The 10,997-nt window shown below is 38.1% G+C and overlaps 1 protein-coding gene across 13 annotated transcripts in view; it reads left to right on the forward strand.

The window, feature by feature from the left end:
• The window catches only part of Dys (Dystrophin), a 172,142-nt gene extending 165,889 nt beyond the window's left edge, over window positions 1-6,253 (forward strand). For 6 of the 13 annotated variants that reach the window (XM_064693735.1, XM_064693737.1, XM_064693738.1 and 3 more), the window contains 11 exons: window positions 1,537-1,796; window positions 1,882-2,082; window positions 2,159-2,292; window positions 3,225-3,583; window positions 3,651-4,034; window positions 4,103-4,223; window positions 4,294-4,721; window positions 4,786-5,089; window positions 5,252-5,524; window positions 5,794-5,829; window positions 5,938-6,182. In XM_064693735.1, the coding sequence (XP_064549805.1) occupies window positions 1,537-1,796; window positions 1,882-2,082; window positions 2,159-2,292; window positions 3,225-3,583; window positions 3,651-4,034; window positions 4,103-4,223; window positions 4,294-4,721; window positions 4,786-5,089; window positions 5,252-5,524; window positions 5,794-5,804 (2,475 nt within the window). In that variant the 3' untranslated portion in view covers window positions 5,805-5,829; window positions 5,938-6,182. Of the gene's footprint in view, window positions 1-1,536; window positions 1,797-1,881; window positions 2,083-2,158; window positions 2,293-3,224; window positions 3,584-3,650; window positions 4,035-4,102; window positions 4,224-4,293; window positions 4,722-4,785; window positions 5,090-5,251; window positions 5,525-5,793; window positions 5,830-5,937 lie in introns of all 13 variants that reach the window. The other 7 variants (XM_064693746.1, XM_064693747.1, XM_064693740.1 and 4 more) reach the window with 2 other exon arrangements.
• Window positions 6,254-10,997: the final 4,744 nt, after the last annotated feature.

Genomic DNA, 10,997 nt, shown 5'->3' on the forward strand with positions numbered 1-10,997 from the left:
CAGAAGCTGCAAAGTTCAAAATCATAAACACAAACTTCAAGAAAACTGAATTACATAGAGGAAAAAGAAGGGTACAGCAGCAGCAGAAGCAGCAGCAGCAAGCAAGCAAATAAGTATAACTAAATAAAATAATAGAGTAAATGGGGCCAGCTTGCCATGCCGGATGGTATCCTTGCATATTGGCATCCTGGTGGCTTGTTGTACTGTACTGTGGCAGAGTTGAAAGTTGAAGTTGTGCGCAGGTAAATGCATTTTGCTTGTTGCATGCATTTTGCATGCAAAATGGCAGCAATGAAAGTTTCTGTTGCTAACTCCAAAGAGAACGACAGCAGCCCCGTCAAATGGTCTGCCAAAGCGAAATGGAAAAGCGAAAATGATGAAAATCTGCAAAATGAAACGTGTGCCATGCTGCACAGTGCAGCAGCTGCCACTTTCCACCTACAAGCCATTTAAATTGGCGACGCCTGGCTGCCCGCATGTCCCCTGCTTACACATCAAAGTTAAAGCGCGCCCTTTGCCTTTTACGGCTAATGAAGAGTGGGCTTACAAAGTAGCTGTGACAGCGACACGACCGAAGCAAAGAATATGCCTTTGATTAACTTATGCCCAACTTTAAATTACAGCTCGCTCCATTGAGGCCCAACAATGTCCAACCATAAGGACATTACCTCATTATTGCCGCAACAATGCGAGCTATGGGTCGTATGCTTAATATTCTCATAATGAATATAGTGTCTTGCCTTTGCCAAACAAAAAGCCATGTGAAAATTAAACAGGCCAGCCGAAAAGTAGGCAACAAACAATTTAGGACAATGGACGAGAAGAGTTTCATGTGAGCTCTATGTGTGAATATGGGTGTGTGTGTGTGTATGTGTATGTAAACACAATTTGCGTCTTCTGTTGTTGTTTTCTCTTATTTTATCTCTTCTGATGGAGCATTGTGCATATAAGCCAACTAAAAGCTGAAAATCAAATTAAAAGCTAATTATATATTCACAAAAGTCAGCCTATGCAAAACTTAATTGAACTCAAGCAAGACAGGCAGAGAGCGCAATTTATATTTTAAATCAAATTAAAAATATTAAAGTATCTTCATAAGATAAGCAAGATTTTGATTGCTCAAAAGTAAACTAAATATTAAAATTGTAAGGAGCTAATATTTTGTGGCATAATTAAAAATGCATGCATGAATAAAATTGTATATAAAATTACACATAATATGAATAAATTATCAAAATCCTCGCACACACATAATAGGGAGGAACATGACGAGCGATCTAACAAGTTAAATATATCTAGAATATAATTATATGCCAAATAAGGTCTACCTGGATTTTATAGTTTTTGTGTTATACCTAAAAGTGTGAAAATCGATTTTTATACGATATCGTATTGATGAAGAATATGATCACATAGAGTACTGTGATGGGAGATGTTTTCTACTACCTCTTACTTTTATTTACATGAAAAACTTAATAACCTTTTTAAAATTGATGTATATTACTAAATGCAATGCGTTAAACTTGTTACTTGCAGAAAATGCGCCAATTCCAGAAAGTGCTAGAGGACTTGAGCTCCCGAGTCGCCCTAGCTGAACAAACAAAGAACGCCTGGCAGACGCCCACATCTGTGGGCGAAGCTAATGAACAGATGCAGCAGCTGCAACGGCTGCGGGACAAGATGACCACGGCGAGTGCTTTGTTGGATGACTGCAACGAGCAACAATCCTTCTTCACCGCCAACCAGGTGCTCGTGCCGACGCCGTGTTTGTCCAAGCTGGAGGATTTAAATACACGGTAAGTGTACGCTATGGGCTTTGGCAGCTGCAACAGGACGGCACTAACAGAGATTTTCTTTTGCCTGTTTTTTCTGCTGCTGCAGCATGAAACTGTTGCAAATTGCGATGGACGAGCGCCAGAAGGTTTTGTGCCAGGCGGGTGCAAATCACACGCACGAGAACGGCGACGATGGACGCAACACATCGAACAGTGGCACCATTGGGCCATTACCTAATTTGGGACAGAGTGTTAAGCCGCCCTGGGAGCGTGCCACGACCGCCGCCAATGTGCCTTACTACATCGAGTAAGTATCGATACCTGAATTCCACCTATGACATCAGCCAATCAAAACTGAACCCAACCTACCAACTTTTCTGCAGCCACGAACGAGAAACCACTCACTGGGACCACCCGGAGATGATTGAACTAATGAAGGGACTTGCAGATCTCAATGAGATTCGCTTCTCAGCCTATCGCACGGCCATGAAATTGCGCGCCGTCCAAAAACGACTGGGTGAGTATTCGCCCGCAGACTACATCATTTACGCTGACAGCTTCGTGAAAGAAATCCTCAAAAGAAGCAGCAACCCAATTTTATTTGCTAGCTAATATTTGAAATGCCTATCAATAGTATTTTTTACAAAAGTGATTGATTATTATAACATGCAGAATCGACCAAAGACGGGGTTTTTTTAAACTTAGTCCGACTGACTATTCAAATGTTTTTTTAATCTACAGCTCATGCCGTAAGAGGTAGACAGCTCAATTTTTGCCTTACCTTTTATAACGCAACTGAATTCTAGGACGGATCTGAAGACTACACACAAGAGTGTAATATTTGTGAAAGACTATTGTATGAAATTGTTTTTTATTTAAACAATCGCCTTTAATATAATATATATATATATATGAATATATAATATAAATATTACATATACATATTATATAAATTATTTCCAAACAAATATGAACGCTCTAGTTGGAAGTGCCCATCTGGCGAATACCCTGAACCTCGAGCCGAGCTGCCGCTGCAAACATTCTGCCTTCCTTCTATACATACATTTTGAGTTACGCTAAGCAACCATTTCTTCGATTCGATACTATATCGAAACAAAATTATAAGCTCGTTTGGTGAATGCCACTTCAAGTCTGGGGCTTTTGTAGTTTTCCATTTCGACGCGTCGGCTAGATGGACTTAGCTGGCTTGTTAGTCCACCTAAGCCACACGGGCTTTTCATATAAACTTGGACCTCCGCTTTCTCCCACTTGAGTGGCAATTTTCCATATCATATTACCCTTTTAGGCCGTGCGTTAAACACCAAATGTCAGCTAGTCAGTCTGTCGTGAGGACTCTGCCCCATGTTTATATACATAGATCTTTAGAAACTTGCTGAAAAGCATTGCTGCCGAGCATATTTAACAACTTTTCATGTTTTTCACTTGAAGCGCTCGATCGCATCTCAATGGCCACTGCCTGTGAATCGTTCGATCGACACGGACTTCGGGCCCAGAACGACAAGCTGATTGACATACCGGACATGACGACGGTGCTGCATTCGCTCTATGTGACAATCGATAAAATTGATTTGACGCTAATGCTCGACCTGGCCATCAACTGGATACTGAATGTGTACGACTCGCAGCGCACCGGGCAAATCCGTGTGCTCAGCTTTAAGGTGGGTCTCGTCCTGCTCTGCAGGGGTCACCTCGAGGAGAAGTACCGCTATCTGTTCCGCCTGGTCGCCGACACCGAACGGAGAGCGGATCAGCGACGCTTGGGACTCCTACTACACGATTGCATACAGGTGAGTGATGGGTGGCATTAAGGCACTTTGCATAATCCAAGTGATTGTTTGGCCATCATCGTTACAGGTACCGCGTCAATTGGGAGAGGTGGCCGCCTTTGGTGGCTCCAATATTGAGCCCTCGGTGCGTTCGTGCCTGGAGCAGGCGGGCATATCACAGGAGGCCATCGATGGCAATCAGGAAATCTCAATAGAGCTGCAACACTTCCTTGGCTGGCTGCAGCACGAGCCGCAGAGTCTCGTCTGGTTGCCTGTGCTGCATCGTCTGGCTGCTGCGGAGGCGGCCAGGCATCAGGCCAAGTGCAACATATGCAAGGAGTATCCAATTGTGGGCTTCCGCTATCGCTGCCTCAAGTGCTTCAACTTTGACATGTGCCAAAAGTGTTTCTTCTTCGGAAGAAATGCCAAGAACCATAAACTAACGCATCCCATGCACGAGTATTGTACAACGGTTCGTATGCTTAATGAGCTGCCAGGCGACCATCGGCTATAAGAGCCCTTTTCCCTTTAATCCTATAGACCACATCCACCGAGGACGTGCGCGATTTCACGCGGGCGCTCAAGAACAAATTCAAGAGTCGCAAATACTTCAAGAAACATCCACGCGTCGGCTACCTGCCCGTGCAGAGTGTTCTAGAGGGTAAGCAGAGCATCAAGCAGAGCATCAAACATTAACTAATCTTTACCCTCGCATTTTGTACCATACGCAGGTGATGCACTTGAGAGTCCGGCACCCAGCCCGCAGCACACGACGCATCAGCTGCAAAGCGACATGCACTCGCGGCTGGAGATGTATGCCTCTCGGCTAGCGCAGGTGGAGTATGGGGGAACCGGCTCGAACTCAACGCCAGACAGCGATGATGAGCATCAGCTAATCGCACAGTATTGCCAGGCACTGCCCACGAACAATGGCAGCGCGCCCAAGTCGCCGGTTCAGGTGATGGCCGCTATGGATGCAGAGCAGCGCGAGGAGCTGGAGGCCATCATACGCGACCTTGAGGAAGAGAATGCCAATCTGCAGGCCGAATACCAGCAGCTGTGCAGCAAGCAGCAAAGCGGCACACCCGACGACTCAAACGGCATGCAGCACTCCAGCTCCAGCATGACGGGCCTGTCCAGCCAGGGCGAACACGGACAGGTTAGCCCAAAAAATTGGCATATGTGAATGTAATAAATCTATATTTTGTTGCACTTGCTTGCAGGACATGATGGCCGAGGCGAAGCTGCTGCGCCAGCACAAGGGCCGCCTGGAGGCGCGCATGCAAATACTCGAGGATCACAATCGCCAGCTGGAGGCGCAGCTGCAGCGTCTACGCCAGCTGCTCGACGAGCCCAACGGCGGCGGCTGCAGCAGCGCCAACAGCAGCGGACTGCCCAGCGCTCCCGGCTCAGCGCTCAATTCCAAGCCAAACACGCTGCAAACACGCTCGGTAACCGCCTCGCAGCTGAACACCGACTCACCAGCCAAGATGAACCAGCAGAATGGCCACTACGACCACAATTCAAGTGAGTAGCAGCAGACAAATCGGGCGGGAATCAGACATAGGTCTGCTTAGCTTAAGTCTATAGGTATCTCGCACTTAACCCCTGCCTGTGCGCATCTAACTGAATAATATCTCAATGCTTGGCCAACTCTTGACTATTTACTTTTTATATGCGCATACTTAGAGGGCATTATGCTGCCCGGTCTCAGCAACGAGCTGCAGCAGCATTCGCAGCTGGCCAGCCTGGCCGCCAAGCATCATCAGCACCAACTGAGCGGCGCCTTAAACGCACTGCATCAACAGCAGCAGCAGTTGCAGCACTCGCAGAGGGGCGTCCTCACCGGCAACGGCGGCATCGACATGCCCAATAGCGGCATGCAGATGTCCAGCTACTTGGGCGACGACGGTCGTCCGCCTCCTCCACCGCACTCCAGCTTGCTGCAGCAGCAGATGAACGGTGCGAAAATTGTTGGAATGCATTTTTTTTGTTTTTTTTTTTTTAGTTGACTTTTGGTTTTCTCAGTTGGTTCAGTTGTGGTGATATTTTGTTTTAGCTAGTGACAACAAATCAAAAAGTTTTAATGGATTTGTATTTCGTTGCTTCACTGCAGCTTCTTGCTTTTTATGTTGTTTGTGTTTGATGGTCAAACTCTATTTATTCAGAAAAACTAATGTGAACTTTCTCTTGCTTAATCCCCCCTGCCATTGCCACCTATATGACTATAGATCTTACCTAGAGCGTTCGGAGTGTATGTCAAAGCGGTAATACAAACCTTTCTGTTGTTCAAATTAAAAATCGAAATATATAATGTATGTCCAAATATAATGTATGTATACCTGACGATATTGCTTGTTTTCACCTTGAAACAGAAACAGCTGATAATTTGGTCACTGTCATCACGGAACAGGAAATCGAGTCCAACAACGATGACTTGGATGAGACGAGCAGCTGCGCGACTACAAATACAACGACGACGACGACCACAAATACGGAGAAAACCTATGTGGATTTAAGGAAATAAGTTTCGATATCTACTAAAAAACTAAAAAAAAAAGAAGGAAACAAGGAAGCCCAACTTAAGGATACTTCACTGTAATGGCGGGCGTGCAAGCAAATTCTAAACAGTATACATATACTTACAAATATCACTATAAATAATTACAAAACGCAACTTATACATATAAATGTCGTGGTACATATATTTATATATATGAATATAAAAACAAAAAAAAAAAAAAATCAAATATTTGAAAGCTGAAAGTTTTTTATTAGCTATGAGAATATATATATCAATAATAAGAGAATAATACATATTAAAAGCTGAAAATAATGCAGAAATATAAATTGTAGTTAAGAGTCTTATACTAAATAAACTTCGTAATAACGAATGCATAACCAACTGCGAGCACTTGCAAAATTGTTAAAGAAGCACTTTTTTCAAAACAATGCAACAATAGATTTAAAGCCAATTTCAAGGTTCCCTTTTACTTGATATACAACAAATTGCTAAGGTATATTTAGTAAGAATTAAAATGCAATCTTATTTACCCGTTCACCCTGAATCAAAGATATTTTATTTCAGTTTAATTTGTAATTTATTATATTCCATTTATGTGTATTTTGTATTATAATGTTATATGTGCTAACTAAAAGTGTGCTGCAATGTAATTAATTAAAGAATTAGTCATTATTGAACAATTTATATTTGAATTTTGATTTGGTTTGTTTTATTCATTTCACCTTTTCAGCTTTGATTGTTTTAATAATTATTTTAATTGTAGATACAATATTTATTTGTGTTATACGGATGACAAAACGATGACTATATGGACCACCTTTTCTATAACCTTTACTATCAAAGTATAATAAACACATGAGATGTTCACTAGATAAATCAATATAATTCCACTTAATACTACTAGTCAAATTAAATCCATACTTACCCACATATGCATATATGAAACCGATAAATACAACTCAAATCGCTTTACATACCAAACTTAAAGTACGTTTTTAGAATTCTAAAGGAATGGAACTAATATAATCACATCATAAATTACATATGCAAAAATATAAAATACTTACAAACATATATCAACAAAGGTACCATTTATTATTCTAATAGAGCAAATGGCAAAATATAACACTCAAAAATATTCACAACCATAAATAGAGCTTTTGAAAAAATCAAAAACATAAAATATCTTTTAAAATGCATTTTTATTTTAACCTAACAATATTTTAATCAGTTAAAAAAAGTAGACAATATTAAAAACAAAAAATTAAATCACTGACATTCAATTAAAGTTTTCAAACTGAATGCAACTTTTCAAGTAAAAGCAAATTCAATATACAATACAAGAACTGACTATTTAAATACATATAGACTTTTCTATGTATATGCTATTCCCCACAACTCACAATCAGTGTAGACATGTTACCCACTATGAATATTTTTCTAACCGATGCCGACAAGGAAGTCCTACCAATAACCTACAGTTTAAAACCCTCCGTTTCAAGTTTAAAACGAATGAACCAAAAGAAGAGCTAAAGTGAAAAATAATATAATTGAATAATTCATTGAATAAACATATGAAGTTATTAGAAAACATATCCCTAATAAAGATGATAAAATATAAATACACTTATAAATAAGCTGAAATAACATAAATATATTCAACACGAATTTAAATACACGCATGTTACTTAAACTTAAAGATCAACAATAAATGAATGTTCGTGTTCTTTTAGATTCGATTCGCAAAATACTCAAATTATTGCTGCTGATAAGGTAAGCCATAATTTTGATTTCAGAATCGCAACGGTAAACTCTGCTAACTTTGATATTATTTGTATATTTATAAAAAGAAATAAAATAAATAATAGGAAGTGAAGCAATTCAAGCATATCCCAAAATAGTCTTCAGTGCATCAAGTGGTTGTCTATGATAAATATGGTATTCTATATGCCATTATATAAAATATATGATATAAAACTAGACAAAAGCCAAACAATCAACGAAAATTATACAAAATATACTACGTGCTATATTAGGCTCTTTATTTGGTAAATATTCATACGTATGTATGTACAATATATAATCGAAATATTTTAGCGCAACTCAATGTCACATACATACTTATGAAGCTTATTAATAACTACCTACTACTAAGTTCACTTAGAGAAATTGTGTCCAATTGTAAAGCATCAGAGCACTCACTCACTATATGCTAAACCCTTAGTTTAATACTTACCACTCCACTAGAGAAACGGCTTATTATTGGTATTGCAATTATCGAATGAAAATTGAATTGAAGTTCTCGCTTATTTGTTTCTCTACTACGTAGAATCGAAGGTAGACAAAGGGCTTGACTAAGCTCCAAAATTATTTTAGTGGTAGCTTGTGCATGAGCACGGGCAAATTCAATTGTACCTATCTTTTGATACCGTTTACTACAAAACTAAGGACTATAATCTTATTAAATTGTATATCTGATTTGATGCAGTAAGACCAATGCAAGAATATAAATATATATGTGAACTTTATTTGTAACTTGAAGCAGATGAAATCTATGATGCGATCTTACACATTTCAATCTGTTCTACGAATGGTAGAAAGTATATATACACACTCATATATAATGCATCCATATACATACATACATATACATGTGCAAACATGCAAAAATACTAAAAATAATATCAACAAATAATACTTAAATGTTTATATACAAAACACACACATATATTTATACATAATGGAATAATTATACTATGTCATACAATACAAACAAAATATGAACATTACAAAAAGTTGATACAATAAAAACAAAATAAAAGAAAAAAACACATTGAGTTCTAATGAATTACTACCTGGTATTTTCCGGCCTTGACAGCTCCAAGGATCTTGCTTCAGATTTTTGTACCCATTTCCAACCCATAGAAAATTGATATCTACTTACACGGTCATTAACTGCATGTCTAAATTCATATGTTCATTTTATAAAGTTAATCGAATAAAGTACACGAAGTTAGAATCTAGCTGTAAAGCTTGAAGCCCAAAAATCAATTTTCGTTCATATCCAAGGAAGGTGACTTTTGCGAACAGTGTGAAACACGACTTATATGAATTTTCACACAGATTTTTAAAAATTAGTTTCAAGTCGATTTATTGAAGACCGACTTAGCAAACACCTTTATCACATTAGGTTACCACACCTTTAAAAATTCAACTTCCTAGCTCTGACTGGATGTGTGCGTTGGTCACAGTCATTCAGTCAAAACGTTTTATTTATAGAAGTAAATAAAAATGTATTTGAAAAAATGTTTCTTTATTTGGATTTTAAATAACAAGTTAACAACAAAATTGTATTGCTTGTCAACTAATGTTGATTGTTAGCTCCAAGTCATTATCAGTTTCATTGTTGTTAAATAATTCATTATTAATATATAGTTTTTTTTTTGCGAACATATAAATATTGACAACTGCTGCTAAATTTCAACCAGCGTCTGCTAACTTGTTAGTTCGACGCTTAGACAGCTGAGCATCACAACAAAAATTACGTCAATGTTGTGTTGCTTTTATGTTTTTCATACAAAATTCCCTAACTTGCGAATTTCTAAATTTATCCAGGTTAGTGCTCAATTTCGAAATAAAAGGAAGCTTTAGTCCAAATTACAGCCTCGTGCTCTTACGGCTTAGGCTATTAAGCTAGTTCGGTCATTCAGTCACGATAAAGCCTATATAAGAATATTTTATTTTTATTATTTTTTTTCATTATAAAATATGTTTTTATTTTGCGCTGGAATCAGTGCCTTCTGATCTCTACCAAGCGAATAACTAAGGGAATAATGTATAGTTACTAGTACGTAACTTATAAGTGAATATTATTAAAGTTAATTCAGACCTGGGCACGGTCTATCTCGTATGTACTATATTCGTATTCAACTATACGTCAATACCATTTAATTTTTTGCCTATGATAGAACTGGACAACAATATTCAACGAAACTAAAAATCGATGGGTTAAAAAAAGTTGTTGACCAAAAAACGATTCGTTTGTAAAGTCAACCGTTTTTGATGATTTTTTGGAATATATCGGCCAAATAATGTCAGATTTTGTAAATTTATACCATTATATACTCGTAAGGATCAGTACTTTCGATTGGCATCAAACAAATAAAAATATAAATTTTGACCCAAATCGGCCAAATGGCAAGGGGTTACATCCATCACGTCTTTCCTCAAATTCGGTGCGCCTCGAAAATCAAAACTTTTTTGTTGATTTTTATTGAATATTTCGGTTAAATATTGTCTGATTTTTAAATGTTATACCTTTTTGAATTCGTACGGATCCCTACTATCAATTAGCATTTAAACAAATTAAAAATCGATGGCTTAAAAAAGTTGTTCAGTAAAAAACGATTCGTTTGTAAGGTCAACCTTTTTTGTTGATTTTTTGGAATATCTCTGCCAAATAATGTCAGGTTTTGGAATTTTATACCATTACATACCCGTAGGGAACAGTACTATCGATTGGCATCAAAAATATAAAATCTAAATTTTGACCCAAATCGGCCAAATGGCAAGCGGTTACATCACTTTTTTTCTCAAATTCGGGGTCGGTTCGAAAATCAAAACTTTTTTGTTGATTTTTATTGAATATCTCGGGTAAATAATGTCTGATTTTGAATTCGTACGGATCCCTACTATCAATTGGCATTATATTTGCCATTGTTAGCTTTATAGACTCAGGTGTTCGCAGTCCTTTCGAAACTTTTTATTCACAGACAGCAGAAGGCAAAAATATATACATATTAACTCAAAATGTGTGTAAATAAAAGCCAACATCAGAGTAATATTTTATTCTGATCGACTTGAGCCCCAAATATACATATTGATCAACTCGCCAAATACTGATAAGCCGAT

The sequence above is a fragment of the Drosophila montana genome, unplaced genomic scaffold (assembly GCF_035044405.1).
Source record: "Drosophila montana isolate Dmon_TW-CO22-7 unplaced genomic scaffold, ASM3504440v1 contig_3733_1, whole genome shotgun sequence".
Classification (NCBI taxonomy): domain Eukaryota; kingdom Metazoa; phylum Arthropoda; class Insecta; order Diptera; family Drosophilidae; genus Drosophila; species Drosophila montana.